The sequence below is a fragment of the Centruroides vittatus genome, unplaced genomic scaffold (genome assembly GCF_030686945.1).
Source record: "Centruroides vittatus isolate TY-2023 unplaced genomic scaffold, ASM3068694v2 contig_357, whole genome shotgun sequence".
Taxonomy (NCBI): Eukaryota; Metazoa; Arthropoda; class Arachnida; order Scorpiones; family Buthidae; genus Centruroides; species Centruroides vittatus.
Window position 1 is genome coordinate 4029622 of NW_027122180.1, and position 26825 is coordinate 4056446.

General features: G+C 28.0%; 1 protein-coding gene across 3 annotated transcripts in view; it reads right to left on the reverse strand.

Moving 5' to 3' along the window:
* The window catches only part of Tomosyn (syntaxin-binding protein tomosyn), a 371800-nt gene that overhangs the window by 274470 nt on the left and 70505 nt on the right, over nt 1-26825 (reverse strand). For all 3 annotated transcript variants that reach the window (XM_067269813.1, XM_067269812.1, XM_067269815.1), the window contains exon 2: nt 26716-26813. In XM_067269813.1, coding sequence (XP_067125914.1) covers nt 26716-26813 — 98 coding nt within the window. The remainder of the gene's footprint in view (nt 1-26715; nt 26814-26825) is intronic.

A 26825-nucleotide genomic window follows, 5' to 3' on the forward strand; every position in this document is an offset into this window, starting at 1 on the left:
AGGAAAGCATCCTAAGTTATTTCCCTTGCTTTTATAATATATAACTATGGACTGCAAACTTGATAAGATAGAAGAATATAGAAAAACTGCAGTGAAAAATGTCCTACAAACCAAATTTTACAACTAAAATAAAACAACTACATTTTGCTGTTAATTTTTCCAATATAACTAAAAGAAAATACACAAAAGAATATATAAAATTAAAATAATATTTTTACTAGTATTTTTGATGAAGTAATTTCATCATTTTCAGGAAGAGAGTTTGTTTTATTAAATTATGGCAATGCAACACTTCGGAGATCTGCCTAAAGGGATGCTTTCCAGAAGGTCTTTTTAACGGTAACTGGCCCTTATTCATGCACTACATATGTGAAGAAAACCCGGAAAACTCCACGTGGCCAACCCATCCAGAAGAGGTGTGAACCCACGACCAAACTCCCAGTGTTCAGGGAATGGAACCACTTGGCTATTGGTGGGCCCTTCAGGCAAAGAGAAATCAATAACAATTTTTATTAGTATTCTGTTGGTTTTTATTGGAATGTTTAAATCAATAGGCACCAATAAAAAAAATGGTATTATTATATATGCTATTTGTTTTGTGTATGTTTATGTATATTACAGAATTTCATAACTAATTTTTATTGAGTGAATTATTGCTCTATCTCTCTTATGGATTGATACTTGCTGATCCATAGAGAATATTGAAAGCCAGACATTGTATTTTTGTAAGGTTAGTTATGGACAATGGCATCCATTATTTAGTATGCCTGCTATTTAGAGGTAAATAAAATAGATGTCCTATTTGAAGGGTCTGGGGATTGTAAAAATGTCCATTAAGTAGAGGTGTCTGCAATTCAGGAGTGTCCATTAATGGAGGTTTCATTGTATTTGTAGACTGATAATATGAAAATATAATTTTTAATATGACATCATGTGTGTTAGTGGCTTATCCATGACTGAGAATATATGATATGATTGAAGGTAGATTTGAGAGAGTACCAAAGAATGATAGGGTACTAATGCTCCCCGTCATTTTTTGAAAAATGTTACTCAATACTTTAGAATTGCCTTACTTATCCAATATTTTATATCATTCTTTTTTCATTAGTCTTTTAAAATTGTTAAAGGTACAATGGAAAATGGATAATCGATCATTTTGAACTGATAGATTGATTATAAATTATACAATTGCAGTATGATTTATACTTCATATAATTTCAAAAGGAGGAATAGAAAGAAAATATAATGATTTTATGCCTTAAACATGCATTTCCAAGAAATAGTTTTTATTTTATTTTTTTTTGTTTGTACAAGATAATGTCATACATTATTATATTTTTATTTTAAGGTAATAAAGCTGAATGCTTTGGTATAAGGGAGTGCTGCATCACTGTAAACACTGTTTGATGAATGTTATTAGATTAAAATTATGGTATCTTTGTTCAATTGTATGTTCCAATATTCCATTCTAAAACTTCATGTTCATATACTTAAAATTTAATTTGAAATGGTATCCTCAGATTAAAACTGTCTTGTTTTCTTGACAAAATAACATACAATTCTAAAAATTGAAAATCATGCTTAAAATAGATTAGAACCATTAAACTATTATAATTTCATACACTTTTATGTAAACAATATTTATCTAAAACTTTTGATATTATATATCAAAAGTTTTAGGTAAATATGATAGTCATTAAATTTTCTTATTTAATTTAAAGACTGGTTTTAACATCAAAATACCAGTTTAGAAAATTAATACAGGTTGGTTACAGTTTTTAAAATTATGTGTGTTAAAATTTAACATTTGTATGTTACTATTGTATCACACTGCAAACATGTCATTAGCACTAACGGTAACAATAGTTATGTTCGGTTAATAGTAACATGTAAGTGCTAAATTTTAAACAGTGCGAAGTTCGTCTTTTTAAAAAACGTCCAATACAAACATCATCATACATCCGATAAAAAAATTTGTTCTACATTCGAATGACTGCAGACCTGAAGATAGAAGCGTAAGAACTCCGAAAACGTTAGTTCTAGCACTAATATCACATGTTACTTCTGGAGTTTTGGTATTTTAAGCAAATAGTTTATTACGACAATAGTGGAAACTTCTGCTGAAAACTGGCGACAAGCTTCTGCCTGCCATCTAGTGGTTCAAGGAGATAACTACACTTCACTCCATTTGTACCGCATGTATAAGGAGACGTTTTTGGGTATTAATATAAAGTTTTGAATATTTTTATATCTCACAATAATTAGAATGGCCGGAAGAGGGGGTTATTTGCACTATATATGGCTGCTTTAATTATAAGATACAAAGTGATAGAGAATCGCTTTACAGATTCCCTAAAAACAAACAAGTGTAAGTAAATTAATAAGCAATTACATTGTTTTCATTTATATCAACATTCCTTCTTTAAAATATTGTTATCATTCAACGTATGTGTTTATATTGATTTTCAGATGCACTCAGTGGGTTATTAAGAGCAGAAGGTCCAATTTAGTCAAGATTTTGAAAAAGAAAGGGCCAGAATATTTAAATAGAAATTATGTCGTGTGTTCCAACCATTTTATGGAAAAAGATTATCTTCACAAATATCAGAAACACAGTATTTCAAAACAATTTTAATATATTTTTGTTACAGAGCCCAAATGGAATTAAAACTAAGTTAATTATTTTTTAAAGAATGCAAATATTAAAGGTGTTTGTGACAATTGTATTAAATTATTGGCAGATAAATATTAAAAAGTCCTTATTAAAGCATATGTGACAAAAAATAATGATTCATCCGAAAGTTTTCTGAGAACAAAAAATGCTAAATTAAAGATTTCACATATGTAATAATTGCACATAATACATTTTGGTGTTCAATGTGTTTTAATTTAATGTAAAAATGTTTTATTTTTAAAAATTGTTTCAATTTAATAAAATTAAATTGAAACCTCAAATTTTAATTTAAAAAATCTGACTCTTATTGCATTTGATTTGTTTTATTGGTATTATTCCTTCCTTTAAATCACTATCCATCCAAGTTTCCTACTAAATAAAATTATAATTCATGTTTTAAGATAATAAAATACAGATAAAAAGATGATAAAATATTTATTTTGTTGCATTTTTCAAGTTTTGTTAGACTTTACATAGTCTGCAGTGTTAGTGTTTTCCTCGAACCGCTAGATGTCATTAGTTTGCGCTGTCACCACTATGATACATGCTAATTCACCAGAGTTTCCGCTATTGTCGTATAAGCTACTTGTTTTAAGTAAGTCTATTGTTTATCCAGTTAAATAGAGGATATTTGTATACTGTATGGGTCTTTATTTTCTTGTATATTTGTTTGTTTGATCAGGAGGAATTTCAAAAAAATATTTTGCTATTTTCCTACCTAGTGTTTAAATTTAAAAATAAATATTTAGAGATCTGGCTTTTTTATACTAAATGATTTTAGGGATAAAGGTCACTTGACTGGCCACAAAGAATTTTCAGTACAAAGGGAGGATCAAAATTTGCAAAATATTAAGATATGTGGTTGATGGATATTATATTGAAATATTTTTTTTCTCTTCAGGACACAAAGCATTAAGTTAAACAACTCTGTGCGCTTTGACTTAACTAGTTCTAAATTTGATCATAAATAATAATAACCTTTCTTCTACAAAATAACAAAATTCATTTACACCATTGGCATTTCCATTTACATTCAAGTTATTTTATGTAAAAACTCCAACTTAACGCTCATAATTCTATCACACCTTCGTTTAACGTCACAGACACTGTCTTTTAGAACTTTATCAATTACGATACCAACTTCATTCCTTCCTCCCTTATTTGCTCCACTCACAAACAAGCTTATACCCTTCACCAAGTTCTTTAGTTTTATTTCCTTTCCATCTTATCTCTTGCACACACAAAATGTTCACTCTTCTTCTTTGCATAAGATCAACCAACTCTACTCTTCCCATTCAATGTTCCAATGTTTAAAGTATCTATTCTTATACTTGTCGGGTGACATGACACAGTTATAACTTACTTGTAGCTTAGCAGACATTCCATTTAGTTTTGGCTTAGGTTTTACGGCCGGATGCCCTTCCTGACGCCAACCCTATTGTTATAAGGCTAAATATATATATATATATTTATATATAATTTGTTCTAATATTCAAACCACGGTGGTTATCGAACTCCGTTCTATTCAAATTCGAAAACAGAAAACTTTTATTAGAAGTACTATATTTAGGAAAAAATTTTTATATATATATATATATATAAAATTTTTTTACAAAATTATATATATAATATATAATTTTGTAACAATTGTGTCAACATTTTATTAAAAATAAACTTATTTTATATGAAGATATAACAAAATAGTCTTCGAAATCCAACATTGTTTTTACCTTTACATAAATTGTGTGGAGTCGATGTGCCAATTTATTAGAAAAAATACCTCAAAATGGAAAAGATATAGGTTTATAAAAAAAACTGTTTATAGTTTTACATTACAGATGCTGTCAAATTACAGAAGAGATTACCTGAAAGTATATTTAAAAACATGACATTTTTCAATCCTAAAATTGCATTTAATAAAAGTTTGGGTGAAATAAATGTAAAATTTAACAGTTAAATAAAGACTTCTAGACGTAAACAAAATATAGTACATAAAACTGAAATTTGAATAAAGAAATTTACCCAATATGTTTAGTAATGATGAAATTATTAAAATGAACTCTTCAGTGGTGAATGAGATGTGTATTAATGTAGCATCAAGGAAAACATTTGATGACACTGATAATACCAAACGTATGTAAATTGGATAAATTAATTCTTATTTTACCACAATCAAACGTGGAAGCTGAAAGAATATTGTTTCAGATACAAAAACAAAACGGAGTAAAGGAATTAGTGACAACTCATTAAATGTAGTTTGTATTTTGCAAACTATTTTACGATATAAGAAAATGAAAAATTGTATTTACGTACGAATTAATTGAGAATGATATAAAATTACACAATAGTGCGATGTATTCTTTCGAAAAATAATATAAGTGTGTTCTATCGTAACGTCGTTTATGCTCACAATAAAGAAATTCATTTTTTTTAATTATTTCTAATCCTAAAACGTAATGAATACAGCAAAATAAAGTTATTTTGTTTGGTTTATTGACGCTGTGAAGATTTTTTAATTTCAGAGGTTCGTAACACTGCAAAGGAGTTAGTTTACTTCGTGACGAAAATGGCGTTCGTCGATATTACGCCTAATATTTCTAAATTGAAGCAAATGCGTAAATTGTGGACTAAAAGGTGAAATGACAAACAACTACTGACATGAAATAACCTCAAAAAACACATTTCAGATTTCATTAGCAACATTTATCGTCTCATTTTTAGAAAAGCAATTTGTAAACTGTTGGTCCAGCGAAAGTTAGAATAATGATGACGTCATTCTCGTTTAACTCGTTATTTGTGAATGTATCTATAGTCTTAAAACAATGTTGAAAACTATATGAGGCGAAATTAAATTTACTACACAAGTACTTTCATTTTTCAAATTGATCATATTTTACGCAATTTTCAACGTCGATCTGTATTAAAACTGTTGCAGTATATTAATATATTAGTATACTAGAGTAACTTTCGAAATACAATGTATGGATTTATTCTATTTCCATTTTTATTTTATTCGTAATATTTTTCTTTTTCGTTCTATAACTATTATTTTATTTTTTATTTTTATTTTATTTGTTAATTATTTTAAACGAACCAACCCTTTTCCACATTCACATAGTTCATGTGTGAATTCAATTATAAAATCTAAAACAAAAATAACCTTTTAAAAAGACCTAACCTTTTATGCGATGCTGGACATAAAACAGAAATAATTCTATTTCATACTCTCCTACCGAAATACCTCGCCTATTAAACTGATTTGTTTTTAAAATTTAATAAATGAGTTTATAAACTAACCATTAGCAAAAGATGATAAGTTGTAATGAGTGAATTATTCCTATTTTAGTTGCTTTGATAACATTTTTTTTAAAAAGTAAATATTTTAGTGTATTTAAAATTATTTAAATTATTTTACAGAAATATATTTTTACAAATTTCAAATAAAAAAGCTCATACATAAAAAATATATAAACATTCTACATTGTGCTATTTAGATATAGTCATACTAAATTAAACAGTTGAAATATGAGCACTAATGTTTTTAGTTTTAATGACTCAATATCTCATTGAGAGACTGCATCTGACTTCGTAATTTTAGAATAAATGAAGAGGAAATTCGCTAATTTCATTTTAACGTACTGTACATCGTAAAAATTAGTAATAAATTTGTTCCGAAATATCAGTATAGAGTCTCGATTATTGCATTTATTCAAAATTTACGAATAATTTACTGATAACCAATTAATGTAAATGACAAAAATATTTCTTAGAATTTAGGTAATAAAGATTATTAAAAGTATATATATATATATATATACTTTTTCTAATTTTATAATAAACTTTTTATTACTTTCTAAAGTATATTCAAGTTTATTGTAATATATATATTACAATAAACTTGAATATACTTTAGAAAGTAATAAAAAGTTTCAATTATAAAATTCGATAAAACATTAAAATAAAATTAACCTGAAAGAAATTCACTACACTCTTGCTAATCCGGCCATTTATACCAGATTTACGAGAATGTATAGACTTAAAACCCGTCTAAAAGCAACGAATGAAGTGACCTGTCGCACACTTCAGTACTTATTCTGTTCGGAAGCAGACGAGAAAATAATACGGCGCGTTGACATGCGATGCTGGACATAGAAATGAAACTCGAGTAAACAGGAAAACAGGATGTGCGATATAACTAACATTTTCATAGAAACGGAAGCGCATAGGAGATCATACAGAGAGTATGTCGGATAACTGTGAACGGATTATTAGGGGCAAGATTAGCAAGAGCGTACTGGGACTGTTGGTCGTAAATCTGTTCTGCTCAGAGAATAGGAAGAGTATACTGTATTAAATATTTTTTATAGTTTATAATTTATTATTTCAAATTTAAAAAATACAAATCATTTTATCTTAAAAATGCCCTCTTAAAACGTGATAGACCATAAATAAGAATAAGAGAAAATTTTAAATCATTCAAAAATGTACAATTAATAAATCATACAATACTTGTGTAGTGATCTTGGTTAATAGAATACACTATTTCATTCAGTGGTTCTTACAAACCTATTAACCTGCCTATAAAATTGTATTATAATCGATCGTCGATTTTCTTTTACCATTATAAATAATGTTTTCTTACAATCTCTAAAAAATAAGAAGTCTCAAATAATTTGATTTTATATAAATTAATCTATAAACATTGACGAGTAATTTAAATTTTTTTTCAAATTTATCAAGAGAAATTAATTTTATTTGGGTTATTCCTTTGCCATTCAATAAATATATTTAATTTATTATATTATTATTATACATAAATAATTTTGATCGTGCAAATTAATATAAATTAAATGTAATCTCTAAATAACTATACAAATATGTTCAATTCTGTTCACAATTATTACAAATCGAAAGCTTCGTAAAAATTCATCTATTCAAATTCAAACGTGCACAATCTCTGTGAAAGATAGTGTTTTATCACATCGTTACATTTGAAATAGAGAAAAATCTCGAACAACATCACGCTGTGAAAGTTGTGTGTGAAACTCAAGAAAGTTGCAACCGAGACATTTGCAGATTTAACTGAAGCTTGTGGAGATTCCACTTTATCGAGAAACATGGCACAAAGATCTAGGGTAATGACGATGATTATTGTTTTTTTCGATGGTTGTGGAATTGTGCACAAAGAATTTTTACCTTCAGAACACACTTAATCAGGCCTTCTACAAAGATGTCTTGGAACGACTTCGAAAACGAGTTAAGCAAGTCCGCAGAGATATTGCAGAAGATTGGATGCTGCACCATGCTGCGCCTGCTCACACAGCACTATCAACTCGAGAGTTTTTGGCCAAGAAAAAATCCCCACATCCACAACTTCCCTACAGCCCAGATCTAGCTCCGTGCGACTTCTACCTATTCCCTAAGATAAAATCCAAGTTGAAAGGTCATCATTTCGGGACAGTGGAAAACATCAAAAAAGTTGTAACCGACGAACTAAACACCCTTACGGAAAACGACTTCAAGTACTGCTACGACCAGTGGAAAAACTTTGGAACCATTGTGTGACCTCGCAAGGGTCCTACTTTGAAAGAGATCATTTGTAATTTGATGTAACTCTTGTGTACTTTGAAATAAAAAATCAGTACATTTACTTTTGGGACAGACCGTGTATGCTCTCAAATACTGAAGAAGGAAAAATGACAGTTCTAGATTTAGTCGCGAGGTGATATTCTCACTTCCTGTTTAGTGTCTTCTAGTCTATCATTGTTGTTTTGCGACGTTTTGTGGTGCGCGATCTCTAAACAAATACCTACATATTGGAAGTCGTTATTCTAACTTATTTTCTACCTTCAATCTACTCTAGAGTTTATGTACTGTAAAAGATTCTATAGAAATTACTATAATTGCGTACAATGAACACACAAGTTACAATAGGCTGCAATTATGTCAAATGTGTTATAGAACCTCCTGACTCATTTCACTAGTAATAGTTATAGTAGTTATCTCAAAGCTTATTAAGAAAGACTTACTTTGAAACATTTGCACATTGGGTTGCTTGAATGGCAAACTCCACAGAACGATACAAGCACTTAAAATATGGCTGAACAATAAAAGGGATTTTTTGGGGATTTCTTAAAGAGAGGGTGTACGAAAATAAGCCGAGGACATTAACTCAATTAAAGCAGAATATCACAGCAGAAATGGCATTGGTATCTCAGGCTTTGTGTCACCGTGTACTGAGAAATCTTCGCTCAAGATTAGGAGAGTGGCAGGAGCGTAACGTAGCAGAGCATTGAGGTAAAAAATTGGATGGAATGTTTATATGACTATTTTTTAGTACAATCAAATCTATCAGTGTATTAGAGATCCGTAGACCATGTCGAAGTTTAAACAATAGTTCACATACAGCTTAAGATATGAAAGTACTTATCAACTACAGTACAGCATCGATTATCCGACTCAATTGGGGACTGGGGTTGGTCGAATAACTGAAAAGTCGGATAACCGAAAAGTATGAAAAAAATACATTATTAGTATAATGTATTAGACCTCGTTTAAATACTAGCCTCCCTTTCATGGTCGAGCCAGTGCTGCCAGCTAAAACACGCAAAAATTTAACAAAAATATTATTAAAGTAGCCAAGACATGACCAAATATTGTAGCGCCACATCACTAGCGGACATTTGAATTTGCCGACTAGAACGCGGTCGGTTAACCGATAAGTCTGTTAATCGGGGGTCGGATAATCGATGCTCTACTGTATTGATATTTTTACACTACTTACATTATATTAATTTATAATTAAAATTATGATGTTCTTGTTTCTAATTTCGACATACATAAAGTATATTGTTTAATTGAATAAAAAATAAACTTTATATCAAACAGCCTGTTGTAAAAAACGTGTTTGAGCAACTTCTACAGGTTCTTTAATACATAAACTTCATAAAATAAGTTGAAAGTAAATAAATTAGTTTCATGTTACAATAATGACTTTCCGACGTGTTGTAGGTACTTGTTTAGAGATCATATACCGCCAAATGTGGAAAAACAGCAAATGATAGAATAGATAACACTAAACAGGAAATGAAGCATACCTAGAACATCGCCTAGCGATCAAATCTAAAATTGTTCGTTTTTTTTTCCTCCTATTGTCTGATTACTGCAAAATTCGATACACAGCTATGTCTCAGATAGTATGTAACTAATTATATTGTAGTCCTATTGCATGCCAAGTAATGCCACAACAGTGCGTTAAAATCACTACCCAATATCTTACAAAAGCTTGCAGAAACTCAGTTTTCAGAATTCCTGATGTTTGAACGTTTTCGAATACCAGACATGTCTGATACAGGCATAATGTCTGACTGTGTTACAAAGCAGCCCAAAACATTACACACAGCTGACTAAATGTGAGAAAGGTCACACTGGACTGAAGGAAGAAGGATAGCTGTTTCACTGAACTGCCCATCATAAGACTGGTCTGACCTGATTATGAAACAGTGAATACTTGAGGACAGACTTACATGGAAGCCGGGCTTTGAGTGCCCCAAACATCAGTAGAATGATTCTCACTGTGAGACAAGCATAAATAGCTGCTGGGGCATCTTTGTCCACAGGTGAAAAGTAGAACCCTTGTTACAGAACTCTGTAATTTATTATTCTATTGGAAGGAGACTAGTTGGGACAAATCTGCATGCACTACGTCTGCCATTAGACCACAGCTAAGACGGTGATCATTCGGATGACAGAAAAACAGAGGGTTAAAACCAACAGTGTACCGTTTCTAGTGATAAATCCCAGTTCCGTTTGGTAATGAATGATCACCATCTTAGAATGTGGAAGACCACTGGTGAATGCTTCAATCTCATACTTACTGTTGAGTGGAACCCTGCTCCATTGTTAGCATGCTAGCCTAATAAGCAATCTCATAATAATCAGTCAGCTGCAAGGGACATCGACACCTTAGTTCAGAAAATCCTGTATCTTCGTGTTGCCTTTAATGGCAAGATTGCAAACAGACAGTTTCAACTGAGATAATACTCAGCCACTGCACAGAGGATTTCCCAGTAAGGTCTGCATCACATTGGCAGACTTCTTTGGCCTGCCTGGTCACATTTGTCGCCCATCGAACGTGTGTGGGACTAGAGGGGATGCCAGCTTCAGCTTTACTAGTGTGAAGTATAACTATCTCTCCAGATCCATCTATGTTCAAATCTGTTGCACAATAGCATATGGTACCTGTATGACTAACCATATCACTGCATGTATCAGCTTTTTGCAAGATACTAAAGATTCTGTGGAGCTGTTGGTGCTCACTCCTCTATATGCTTTGTTGTGGGTTTGTTGAACATTAGAAAATTTCAGGATGTCAGAATATTTTTTCTTCAGACAACAAACTCTGAACACATGGGGAATTTGAACCTTTTTTCCGTGGACAAGTATGTGACTTAGACAAGACGACAAGAGGCAGCCGTCGAATTTCGCTACTAAAACAAGTTTATTTTTTTAAGGATTTATATTTATATTACATCGCGCTCGTTCTGGTGCATAACATTAGCATACACAAGTCAAGTTTTCACAAGGATAATGATGTTTAAATGGACCAAACGATGACGTGTTTGGACAGAGCAAGTCCAAATGGGTCCTGAATGGAAGAGGGTAAAAGCAACAGAGATCAGACGCATACCAACCACAGATAACGGTGGAAAGGCACAAGCACTCCACTCACATTTCTGTTCTCAGTGCTGGAGTTTTTTTTCTCCTTGTTTCGCCTCCTTGGAGACCGTGTTGTAAACATATTCGGCACCGTATCGATACTCTTCCTTTTGACTGTGTTTTCGATTGTCAGTAAAGGTCTGCGAGGTTCCATAAGACCGATCCATGAAATCTTCGCTCCAGGTATAAATTTTTACCACTTTCTCTCTCGCTCTCTCGTTACAGTATTGTTTAACTATAATCTTCGTTTACAATTTCAACTCGAAAATTTTTTCAGGTGTTTTTTCGGGTTAAAGCGTAACATGATTTACTTTCTTTTTCTACGTGATTCTCGAACATTTTATTGTCAACTTAAGTCAGCAAATTGACAAACTCCAACCCACACAGGTTCCTTGGTGTCATGATATGGCCGAACTCACACAGTTTCTTTGAACTGTACCGTTGTTCTGCAGGAAACTGTCCATTTGGTATGATATTGCAATTACTTATCATCATCATGGTGATGATGATAATGATGATGATAGTAGATGGTTTATTAACGAGAACGTAATGTTCGCACCTATAAACTCTTAATTAGATTCGAACGTCGTTTCCGTAGTGCATAACTTTTTTGTCAATGAGTCTATCTTAGAATTTATTACTTTAATATACAGTAGACATTACTAAAATAACATTTGAAGTCTGTCTGAAACTCACCATAATAGCAAAAATATTGAAAATTGATTAGATCAGACTAGTAAGAGATGTAATTTCTTTTAAATTCGAATTTTTTATTCTTTATCTTGAATTTTATCGTAACTTGCATAATGTCATTTCTCATATTCAAACCTGTTGATAGACCTACAGATATATTCAGATCACAGATAATAGACAAAACTAAAACTTTACGAACTATTACATATTTATGTCTTAGGGAATGATTCTAATCCAAACCAATACGAAACTTTTAATGATAAAGATTTTCACAAATCTTTCTATGAGAAAGTATTGAAATAGATTAGATTTATAGTCTAAAATTAGCAAAAAAAAAAAAAAAAAACATTTTTACATTTTTATATAAAAGTATAGTTCATATATTTTTGACTAAAGTTATAAAAATTTACAAATTTAAATTTACACTAATGCGTTAGCATATGAATTTAACAAGTTTGCTCTTCCAAGTTATTTGATTTCAAATGTAATTTTGTAAAATTTATCTAATGTAATTGTTTCCGATGTTTATAACTCTTAATTGAGTTAGTGAAAAGCATAAGTAATTATTCTCTGAATATTTACATTATAATTAATATTTTAATTAGATAATATTAGTACTAAATATTTTTCATTAAAATTATTTTTATTACTTTCCTTGTTGCGTTGTAAATTTATAGTTAGTAAAAAATCAGTTTCACTTTTCTTCTGATTTTTTTTAATTTAATCTCAAACCTCTATTCTTATTTAACTGGTGAAATTAACAATAGCTTCTTTTTCATTAAAATGCATTTAACTGCTTTATAAAAATCGTCATTTTAATATTCTTTCAAAATAAAATATTTAGAGATATATTTTATATAAATTAAGTTTTATATAAACTTTATTAAAATATCGATTAAACTAAACATTACTGAATTTTATACTTGTTAGATAAAACAATTTTTTGTTAATCAATACGTCATTTCATTTAAGTTGTAAATAATTTTCATTAAAATGCTATTTTTAATGTATTATCCAATAACAAACATGAAAATCAAAATTAAAAAAGTACCATATCAATCATCCAATCAGTCATCCACACAATCCTATAATTGTTTTAAAAAAGCATTTTAGAGTGAAATAATTACTTCGAACAGTATATTTACTGAAAATAGTAAAAACTAAAATTTCATTAAACAGTTTATTGCGCTTTATGGTGTAATCTCATGACAAAGTATAACTCTAGCGAAATATGTATCAATCTGCAACTTCTAAAATAGTAATATTTACTACGGAAAATGCGATTATCCGATAATTTTTTGTGAATAAGGTTGTGCTATATCCTAAGATATTAAAATAATATTTATTTTATAACGAAATCAGATATGGTTATACTTTTGCGTGCATATGACTACCTAAGATTTATAGTTTACAAACCATGACCAGGCACATAAGATACCTTGGGCCTTTTGTGCTTTGAAGGTGGATATGGTTTTCATCTATTACATTAATCTATTGGAGAAAACGTATCCAAATACAAGTACACGAATTACCATCTGTTCTCATATGTTTGAGGAACTGTACACCGTCCGCCTTGAAAGCCATATTCAGTATTAGGTTTCTTTTAAGCAGAAGCTGATAACCATCCAACACATGTTCGTAGCATTTACTTTACAGTATTTTGTACACCTTTAATTTTATAACATCCCAAACAAATCACCCTATATATATATATATATATATTCCAATAAAGTTTTGTCATTAATTTGTAGTACATTCGTATAATACGAATTCTGATCGATATCCTAAGACATTTCTAATCGTAACTTATTTTATAGATTCAATATCTCGATGCAACTAAGCGAAAAGCGGTGATATACGAATCGCATAATAATAATTTCAAAAAGTTTAAAAATATTTTTTAAGGTTTCAAATGTTTGATTTTTTCATTAATCTGACAAATAACGAACATATTTTTCTTATTGCATCGAATAGTCGAGTTTGCTTTATTAGATTACGACAACGCCCCACGTGGGCGATCTGCTAAGGGAAAATGCCTCCATGAAGGACTTTCTGCAGAAAACTGACCCCTATTTAGATGACCAGTTTCCTCTAGTTTCCAATAGAAAACCCGGAAAACTCCATGTGATCAGCCCGTTGGCGAGGCGTAAGCCCACGACCAACAACCAGTGTTCAGTGGTTTTATCCACTCAGCCAGTGGTCGAATAACAGAATAATGTGTGTCAAATAAAATCAATCAAAACATAGTACGCAAATTTTGACCATTGGCTTCGTTTTGACCACTGAAAAATTCTGAAAATTTAAACATTTAGTAACTGGTTATTAAAACTATTTAAAGTTAGTTTTTTCTGTAAGTTATTTTTGTAAGGATTATCAAATTTGTAAAATAAGTAACCATTAACTGAAATATAATGACAGTTCGAGCGGGAAGAAACAAATTAAAACAGCAAAATTAGTTCCTATGCGACTGACATGGATATGATTAGAATTGGCCGTTTTTAATTCCTAATGGAAGTGGGTGATTCCTCTTGAGCAAACAGGAAACAATGTTAATAAATAAAAACACACACACAAAGTTCGCGCGCACGCATTTAGGCTACTACAGATTAAATCCGATAAGTAAATGTAGTTTGCATTTTTTGTTATGAAATCATAATGTGTGTCTTATCGCAATGACCATGTAAGATTCAAAGCTATTCACTCATTTTATGATGATAAATTGCAGTACATTTCAATGGCAAATAATATTATAGGCATATTGCCACCTCGTCACTGCTATTTTTTTAATTATTAAACAACACTTGAAGAGGACAATCGGCCCGAAAAGCATCATGCTGAAATTGTATCTTAGATTGCGCAAACTGTATAATCATTGTCTAAATAAATAGTTTTGAAAGTCTTACATTAATCGTTGAATTATGAAACGTAATATTAAGCTTTACCAACAGAAAACGCAAATTACGAACGCAAAGTAGTTCCAGATATTACTTTTTTTTTCTAAGTGTAAGTGATTCAATTATATTTTAAAACAATCATTTGAAAATTCAAACATATAAACTGAAAAGACCGCGTACGATATGAAAAAATCATTACTAAAGTGAAGATAAAAGACAAAATTGGGAATTGCTATTAATGACTTAAATAACAAGAGTATATCAATGCTGGTAGTACAAACCTTAATTAGTTACTAGACAATTTAAAACTTACCAAATATAAATGAAATATACAATTTAGCCACATTAATATAAACAATTATAACGTAAGCATAATTTAAAGAGTATTTTGCTACAGAGGTTTTCATGCTAGTACTATAATGGTTGTTGCATTTATACTAACAAATATATCAGAGGTGGATTTGAATAAAAACATAAGTCCTAAAGCCTAAATGTATAACAACAGTATATCTCTGATTTTCAACGTGATTTATTTCGTCGTTTTTCAGTAACAACGAGGAAATGTCTTCATAATTATGACTATTATTTCAACTAAACATTCTGCTTACAGCTCCTAGTTCTAATTTTCCACTTGTTAGAGCATTAATTAAATTTAATTTAAAAAATAATTTGTTTTTGACAAGTTTTCATTTAAAAAAATACTTAAAAACGAAAAAGAATATTAAACTTTATACGGTGGAAACTCGATTATCCGAACTTGATGGGACAAGGAAACATTCGGATAATCCAGAAATTCGTTTGTTTTTGTGCTTTGAGTACACTAAGCACTGTACATTTAAACTTTTATGAACTATAAATATTGTAATACAGTTATTGTATTTGAAGGTAAATTTTTTTTACACAAAATCTAACGTAACGTTACGTATATGGCCTAGTTCGCGGCGCTACAATCGACACGACATAGTGTTTTCCAATTATCTGGAGTTACAGTATATAGAGTTTGGTATCTGTGTATTATAATTCTGTTGTAAATACAACGCTACATGTTATATTTTTATTTATTTATTGAAACCGCTTCAGATAACCCAGAATTTCGGATAATCTAGTTTATATTTTTCTAAATTTTAAAATATATAAACTGATTAAATTTGCCTAAATTAAAATATAAAATGAAAACAATGCGTGTATAAACAGTATTTTATACCAATTTATATATAATAATATTAAATCAATTTATATAAATATATAAATTGATATAATAAATTGATTATATATATATATTTATTTATTTATTTATCAATTGTATATACCGGTATATATAATTGCTAAAAATATGCCAATTAAAAATTTTGTCTAAATGATTTGATTGAATTATACAATATTCAAGCTAACTAATACAATTAACGTAATAAAAAATAAATAAATATCAATATACTAAGTATAATCTTTACATAATGAAATAAATAATGCTATGTATGAAAATTTAAATAAATTCATGATGTTTTTATGAAACAAATACGTTTGATATATATATTTAAAACTAAAATACAGTTACTTTAAAAATAATATAATTTATAATTTTAATATTATGCATAAAATTCCTTTAATTTCTTAATGACTTAAAAATTTGCGATAAAAAATCTTAAAATGTTTAATATGACGTTTCTCGAAAAAAATTACACAGTCCGTGGTAAAGAAATGACTACAATTATAAAACTTTTGTATATACAGAAGCTGTTAGCACCAGAATAGTACTTTAACAAAGAATATATAAGAAAATATATTTGACTTTGCTTTATACAGAAAATAAAATATTCCTTAGATAAAAATAAAGCCCGAAAAAAGAATAATGACTACATATTTGTATACATATCATCATTAATATTCAAAGTGTCTGAGTATTCATGTAGAATCATAAACAACTAAATAAATTCTTATTCCTTTCTTCATAAGCCTACACAATTTTCTTTAAGCAATATCATTGGCAATGAACATTTAAAAATTTTTAATAAAATTTGAAAAATTATGCTTGGTACTTGAGATTAAATTGTGTGTTAAACTTTCAATTTCATAAATATCTACTTAAACATTCAAAATTAAAATATTGAAACCACCACAATAAGCTTATTTACTTCATAAAGACTACATCAATAAGTTAGTGTTATTTTAATAAAGAATTCAATATTTTTATACTAATCAAAAATTTTGTTGTCATTATTATTTTGTGTTATTCAGCATGCTTTAGAGGCAGAAAGCAGTAAACTATATTTCTTTCATCCATTTTCAAAAATAATATAACATTTACTGCACTTTATTTGTGAAATAATGTAGAGGTAGTTATCGTTTGTAATTTTATATAATTCATCTTGTGCCTTTGAGAATCACCTCCATAATCTAAAGATTCTCCAAAAAAAAAAAAATTATCGTATTTTACAAATTTTTAAACAAAATTTATCTGAATCTAAATTATATTTGAATGAGAAAATAAATCATTAATTCTCAATGACTGAAATCAGTGTACAATCTCACTGAAAATAATATGGTTTATAACTTTAAAAGAACTATGAAGTAACGTACAATATGACAACTTGGATTAAATAATAAGCGCTTCTGACGTAACTTCAAACATCTGATCTTAGTAATCTTTAACATGAGATTTATTAACAAGATTATTTGGATCAGTTTTTCTGGAATTAATAGATTTTAATTGTATTAATCAAAGTTTCTCAGCAATTAATACAACTCTCCGTAAAGTATTAGGCGCCACATTAGCTGAAAACAGAAAATACGAAAAAATTAATAAATTTTGTTTTAAACGAATTTCATATGTTCAGTATTCATTTTACAGCTACGATTTAAACGTAAGTTTAACGTTTAAATTAAATTTACCGAAGTATACCTTCGTTCCATAAAAATTCATAAATTCGCTCTTATTCAGTGTCAGTTTCCTATTTCAGCAATATTTTTCAAATATAGTTAACATTATATTGACGGAAATTAGGTTGGCTTTACAGAATGGAAAGGATAAGTTTAATATTTAAAATATGTTTGTTTATTTTATATATACATATGTTTTATTTTTTATAATGTTTTACGATAATTAACGATTGTAGCATATCTAAATCTATATTAAAATTAAACATATTTTTATTAAAATTGTGCTTTTTTGAATTGAAACTAATTTATTAGTTAAATGATAAATGTTATTCAGATTACGTTATTTTAAGTAAAATTATTACATATAAATAAGCGAAATTATTATAAATCATATTTAATAAAATTAAATCTTAATAAATTAATCTCGATTAAAATATTACATAGAAACTATCAGATATTTCCACACAACAAAAAGAAAGCTTTATTAATAATTAAAAGCACTTTTACCAAAGCCAAGTCTTCAAATTCCTTACAACCAATTGGTGAAAGCAATCGTACGAAAATTGCATCTAGAACTAAAATCTAGGCGATCTGGAAGAAAACTAAAACAAAAAAATCCAATTTCGCGTTATAACATCATATTTCCCTAGAGTTTTTGCACAGAAAAATAAACTGATTAGTGACGTATTAAAGGTAAAAAATGTCGAAAACGAGAGACTGGGACAGGAAATATCTAATTTGTTCAACTAAGAAAACAATAAAATGAAATAAGAATGTTTTAATAGTTTTTACTTTTAAATTCTGTATTAAATTACTTTCGCAAATGGACTTCAAGTTAGCACTAAATATGATCGATAAAAGTTTCACGGGTAAATGATAATATAATCGAAAATTAATATATATTCTCCATAAAACATGAAAAGTGGTTATTGTTACAAAATTCCTTGAAGGAACACTTTTAAGCGTGTTCGTCTAAAAATGAGATAAAAATGAAAAAATAAATGATTTTACCCAAACAACTATTTATTTAGATAACAAGTTCACCTAAGAATAAAATACAAAAATATTTATATCATCAAGTACGAAAACGATTTGGTATTATTTTATACAATACTGAAAATACAGATTATAAAATATTAATGACAAATTTTGCCAAACTTTTTTATGAAAAATATACAACATTTATTTCTAAAATTTCTGATTTAATTAAAAATTCTTACATAAAAGTTATGAATGAGATACAGAGAACAATTTTAGCTATCAATTATATGTTTTTGAACGTTTTAGACTTACACGAGTAGGCACATCTCAATGAGATGGAATTTACAAGAAACATTCCAGATGATTGAAAAAATTTGTTCCTAGACAAAAAAAAAAAAATTCAATAAAACATACATTATAAGTACCGAAATTTAGTTTATCAACCCCTCACTACCTTTGCAAATAATTAGCAAATTGTCTTATTTCTAATTGATGACTACAACTACTGTAAGTATAAAATCGAACTGAATAGTGATTGGGACAATACGGAAGTAGGATAATCCGTAATAGACAGAAAGACAAATAACCTGTCAGAAATGTCAGTCATCCTGAACACAGTCTGTGAAGAAAGAAAACATTTTCCACAAGAGTTAAAAAATTAGTTGACTAATCGAACATGCATTTCCCTATGCTACATTTTCAAAAAATTACACAGTACTACGTTTATTACAAAGAGGATTTAAAATCAAAATGATAACAGAATAAAGGAAAAAAACTGGTTTTTCTTTTCTTTATAAATATTGCGAATAATACCCAAACACAATGTTCAGTTCTTTGTCACTTGACAAGAGCTTCAGAAAAAGAGCTTCAGAAAAAGAGCTTCAGAAAAAAAAAAAAAAATGCTATTTGTTAAATTGATGCCTGCTTGAACAAACCATAAAAGCAATTCTAAATTTAAATTTCCAACTATTATTTATTTTTACATTGCGGGAAAAAAATGAACCATACTTTATTTAAAATATTGAAAGGGATAGTTCATTTTGGAAAAAAATTTGTTAAGAAATAGAATATGTTGAATATCTATTTTCTACCTATTATTTTTAAAATAAACAAGAAATTGCTCTTTGCTGTGTGTAATTTGTAATTACAGTAAATCTAATCATTCATAAAATCACACACACACACAATATAACTTCTTTAGGTTGCCATGCAAAATATTCTTTATAATAATTTCATTCATTTCTTAATATTTCCAAGCAGTAACTAAACCACAATTATTATTGCCTTACTGTCATTTAGTTTCTTATTATATATTTTGTCAACGTGGACATTAATTATTAATAGGACAATTACACTGGTTTTAAGCTTTTACGCAAGAATTGAGGAAAAGTTCTTAAAGAAAACAGACTTTCTTTAAGAACTTTTAGCTTAATAAGGAAGCTTAAACAGATAGCTTAATAAAGAAAGTCTGTTTTCTTTAAGAACTTTTCCTCAATTCTTGCGTAAAAGCTTAAAACCAGTATAATTGTCCTATTAATAATTAATGTCCACGTTGACAAAATATATAAGTAACTAAACCAATTCTAATTAAACAACTTTCTTTTAAGTTTATTGCAGCCTTTAAATACATTATATATATAAGCAAAATATCTTAAATATGAGAATTATGAAATTTTATTATCATTTATGGCAAAGAATGACTTGCAGCACCGTGTCATATTTTGAAAAATTAAATTTCCTTTACGTAAATCTAGGGATAATATATCCGTAGATGTAAAGCTATTGAAGGCAATCATTTTGAGCATATCTTGTAAATTTGATTTTTCTTCAAGTGTTACTTAACTAAACGTAACTTGTTTCAAAACTAATAAATAGTGAATTGTAGTCGTTTGTATTAGTTGATGTTAAAATATCTTTATTTCAAATCAGTTTGCTAACTTACTCGGTTATCTTTGAGAATCGAGTAGGAGTATATTAACATTTTCTCTCTTTTTCATAAACTGGATAACTAATCATTCTGTAAGGGTTTATCTACCATTTTTGAATCACCCTGTATATATAATGCATTATGTAATAAATATATTAGGAATGTAAATCTAGCATATATAATATGATTGCAGAACTTCCGAATTTAAATCTAATTAAGTACACATGAGATATTCTAGGAGTGATAGCTCACTCGATTCAAGAAACCCTCCAGGAGTTAACAGTTCTCGTTCGAGAGAGAAAATTATTGCCAGTAGCCTTATTCGATATCGTAGTCAAAATATGTGGCAGAGCGCTGCAAGTCATTCGTAACCATAAAAGATAATAAAATCACATAATTCTCATATTTAAGATTTTTTTGCTAAAGTATTTTTTTTTTTTTTGTATTGAAAATCTATTGCAGATTTTCAATACAATAATTAAATAATATTAATTAAACAAGTTTGCTTTAAAGTTTATTGCAAACTTTAAAGCAAAACTTGTTTAATTAATATTATTTAATTATTAATTAAAATATTTTTAAGAAATGAAAGAAATTATAAGAGAAATATGCTTTGTATATCAACCTAAAAAAGTTATCAGAAGTATAAATTAATTATTGTTAATTTTCAAACACTGATTATAATATAACTTAATTTTCTCCAATATAAAATTTTACAGAATACTAAACTTTTCATCTTTCTTTCGTAATAAACTGATTCTTTACAGTTAAATCATAACAGAATATAAGTTAATTAATGATGATTGAAGTTATGAGTTTACATCAATTATTTATTATTCAAAAAATTGAATTTCTTTCGCTAAAATACTGACAATTTACATTTTAAACATTATTATGTGGAGAATTCTTTTCATAGATTTTTCAAAGCATCTAATTAAACTAATTTCATTCATTTTTAAAAAAATCAAGACTGTCAAAATCTTTTCAATGAAATTATTTAAATTTATAAAACAGAATATTTGATTTAATGATTGCACAGATCATAACCGAATCTTTATGGTTATATATTACTTAATTAAAGATTTGACATCGAGTTGACAGACTCTTACTAGTTTACATTATACTTATTTTCTCGACAGGGTAATCTAAACGTGAAAACTTCTAGAATATCTGCCTACATCGACAGATGGCGCTGACAGCCTTAGCAAATTATGACATTATAAAACTTCTTTGTAATTAAAGTTTACTTCAATTTTAATTATTATAATATTTCAAAAAATAACTATATGATTAAAAACTTAGTCTTAAAAAAAAGCTAAATAAATAATTTAAGAACTTTGGTTATAAAGAATCGAAAAATATAAATTAGGAATTGACATAAATATATGCCTATAAATATAGGAACAAACAAAAATATATATATATATAGATTGTACGATATAGATTTCAGATTTTTCTAACTTTAAAAATGAAAGCTTATTTTAATATATTTTTCTGGAATTGTTTTACATTCTTAAAAATTTATTATTAAAAATGTTTAAAATTGACTATAATGCTCAAAACAATGACGTATTTAAAACGTAACACACACAACGGTTATTTCTGCATAGTATAAAAATTATATTCGGAAAGATTTGAACTATCCGAATAGCACGTTTTTCATATTTGAATTTTTTATATTCTTGTGAAAATAATACTGCTTCAGAATTATAACTCTAAAAAATATAGTAGAGGAATAGTAGTAATCTATTTCTCATGGCCTAACTATGTAATGTGAAAGAAATAAGTAAATGTAAAGGATTCACAAAAAAATTATTTATCAACTAGAAAAGAAATCTATTTTTATGATAAAATACGAAAACAATGTAAATCTTTTGCTAAAAACATTGACCGCATGCAACATAGAAGTTATTCTTATTAACCAACTTCTTTTATTAAAATCGTTAGAAAGATCCATTTTTGTTTCTTGGCAATCCTTAAACGATTTATTTCAATATTTTCCTTAATATAAAAGTTCAGGCATATATTCAATTTCTGTGCTCTTTTTTCGGAATAAAAATAAAATTGTATATAGTTTTCATCTTAGATAAAATCAATTTAGTTCAATATTTTACATATTATGATGCTCACGATATCCATTTTTAAAATTTATACAATAGCAAATTAAAATAATTTTACCAGAGATTGTTTTTAATATTAAACATATTAGTTATTTTAATATAATATAATTTTCAAATCAATACCTTTATATATTTGAAAATATTAAGATATTTTCAAATATTTTAAGAAATTTTTACATATAATCTCTCTATGTATAATACTGTTGTAAAATACAACTAACTGCTTATAAATTTGTTTATAATATTTTACTACAATTATATCACTTTTCAACACGATTATATTTTAACTTTTTCTTTCTTTTTTTATTTTAATTTAAAATAAAGTATACCAGTATGGTAGTTTGTCGATTTACTATAGGTATATTTTTGATTTCTAAAGTATAGTGAATTACTTAAAATATTTTAAGATATTTTACCAAGTAGATCGTCTTACTATCTAAAAACAATGAAATGAAACAATGATAAAATATATAAACAGTCCAAATCGTTTAAAGATAATTTTCTTATTTTCATTACCTGAAGTTCAGAAGTGATGTCTAACTTTAATGTTTAATCCTTGACATTTTTTAATTTTATGGATTCTGTATACCAGAATGCATTTCTAGCTGAAATATATTTAAGTTAAAAACAAAAATATTCGTATAATGTCTGAAACGATGTAAATTATATAGGATTTAATTGTGACTATCTTATAAAATATAGCTACGTATTACAAAATAGCTATAGTCAAGTTATATACAGACTTGCATTGATGCAGCTGTTATAAGCACAGACTTTAAAGGAAACTTAATAGGGAAAAAAGGAATAATGATTTCTATTTTATTATTATTTGCAATATAGCTTCCAAATAATTTCAACAACAGTTTGGACAGTTATTACCGACAGATTTTTCCTTAATGGATTGCTATTTATAGAAGCAGTTACTGACAGTCTCTCCCCCATCATGAGACAAGTTGCCTGACATCTGACATTCACATTTCTCTCCTTCCATTATTATATAAGGAAAGAAACTTTTCATCGAGTCACCTATCAGATTTTCTAATGAAAAAAAGGATTACAATATAAATTTAGTAATATAAGTGACTAAGATACAAATATAAATTATGCCTATATCTCATATTATCAAATTGTATCAGAATTTACTAGAGCAAAATATTAAAATTTATTTTGTGTGTTGCATATTTAAAAATAAACTTAATTTTTTAATTAAATAATTTTTGATACGTCGATCATTTATATTAAAGAGCAGATATTGATTTCACACATTTTCTACATTGGTATTTTAATCTATACATAGGTATATGCAATTAAATTAAAAACTGAGAAAATACTCTCACGAAATATTGCGTGTAGATAAAAATGATGAAAACATATAATCTTCATAAAATACTATGTAAAGGAAAATACTTTGATAGTCAATTCATACTACGAAATAATGGAGAAAATAGTCAAAACCTTAATTTAACTTTTAAACAACTGTTTATGATACAGGGCTATTAATCCGATTATCTTAATGCATTAAAGACCAAAAATTTTCCAGTGATACATCTTCATTTAAACAAACAAACAAATGTAATCTGAATACAGATCACTTACGTTCAACCGGAATTATAATTATATGTAGTAATTGATTTTTCGTAATAAAATTTATCACAATTTACACCAATTTATCTAATAGATCTACATCATAAGGCACAACGGATTTTATTTTTATCAATATGCAATAAAAGCTAAAACACTAATTTAAACTGTTATGCTAAAAGAAAAAACAATTATATAAAAATAAAAATATCTTCCTTAGAATCGAACAAATATTTTCAATTCCATGTCTAAATTAAATTCAAACATTATAATTTAACAACAAAATTTAATTATTTAAAATTTTGATCGCATAAAAATCTTAAATTTTATTGACATTACTGAGGTTATAAATACTATGTAACGATAAATATCATATATAAATTTTAATCGAAACAGATAGTTTGCAGATAATATAATGTTTTACTTTTACAGGTATGATACCATTTACGTCATACGAAATATTTCATCTGAATAATACAGTAAAGAAGACGGGATTTGGCAGTTGTGTCGCAGGTTTGGCCCAATTCCAGTCGCCAATAGGGGAAGAAAGTGAGAGGAAAGGTATGCGAGCGACGCCAAGCATCGTACTGCTATGACCGCCTTAGAATATTGATTACGTCCTAGCACAGAAGAGATTCCTGTTACAATGCATGTGTACATAGATATAGTAATGCGAAGCAATAAGAATCTTCTCGGATTTTGCGGCTTTCTACACATATATTGAAACCTTACAATTGAAACGAGAACAAAAGAATAATGCGAGATAAGATGTATATTTTATTTAAAAAGAAATTCATATACGCTGCATATGAAATTTTAAGAATCCTTTTCATTATTCGTAATCAAGTGTATAATCTGAAAAAATTAATTTATCTAAAAATTTATAAATAGTAACATAAGCAATCTATTCTTTTCATGGAATATTTTACATTATTATTTTTTCAATACATAAATATAACTTTATTTAATTGCACTAATTGAAATCAACCATCTCCCTCAAAATTTAAAAATTAATATATGTTTGTTTAAATATAAAAAAGATATACTACAATTAATTAACGAAAAGGGAGAAAAAGCAAATCTTAAACATTGTTTCTGTCTTATTTTTATAAGCTGTTATACTATCGCAGAGTATGGCTGCGTTTACACAAATAGGTATTTGATCGAGCGACTGCGCAATCGCTTATAATTGCAGCAATTAACTAGAATGCCTTATGTCAAGACCAACAATGAAACCTTTCCTATCATTACCGTTCAACGCCCTTTCTAAGATTACCTGTCATATGCAAACATTTTAAAAACGTTAGTATATATAAGCTCATTTCGAGTAGGTAAACGAAAATTTTATTTAAAAAAGAAAAACGATGGAAAAATGAGAAGATAAAAAATAGTAGTGATTCATATAACTGGCAATGCTTTTTAAATCGAACGGGTGTGGTCAGTTCAAGTGATCACGTGACACTTGACTAAAAACCTAATGAGCCATAGAAAATCGAGCTGATATTTTCGTAGGTCTCACTACTTTATTAAGTACTAGCTTCAGACTAGTTTTATTTTAATCTACTAAATTTTTTAGTAGCTCTGTTTTTAGTGTTATTTTGAAAAACCTCTCTTTTCCCATCTGTCTGTGTTTGTGTGTTTCAGATACATCATTACAAATAAGAACGCTGCATTAAATTAAAAAAAAAAAAAACTTGTTTAGACATGATATATTTATTTACTAAAAAGAAAACTCCTTTTTAACTGTATCGTCACTTTTAATTACATTTTAAAAAAGCAAATTAAGAAAAGTAAAACAAAATGTATTTGACTATATTCTATTATAATTTAATTTTCAGTTAAATAAAAATAAAAAAAATTTATATTAAATAAACATGGTCATATTTTACAAAATGTAAAAGAAAAATCTAAAATTCTATATCATTGGTTATTTCGAAATGCATTTATTGATTGGTGGTATGTTTCCAACTGGATCATCAATCGATTTTCAGTTTGTGCTTATTTCATATCGTATAAGGCAACAGGTCTATTCGTAATGTTACTCTAGCAACAATAGTGGAAAAGATCAAAATCAACAACAGTTTTTGAATTCTACATTTACAATAAAAAATTTATATTATAAATAATTAAAAAAACCATTTCTTTACAATATTAAAAAGTTTTTATTGATTTGTCGACTTACCTGCTGAGTTTAAAGTTTTATTTATGCATATTTATGGCATATAAAAAATATTCAGTGATTAAGGATACAACCTGAGGGATCCATTTTTCGTGCCAACTACTAGAAGACGTTGCACAGGATCATATGCTATGGCTGTAGGCTGGAAGGGAAACCCATGACGAAGGGTCTGCAAAACAAT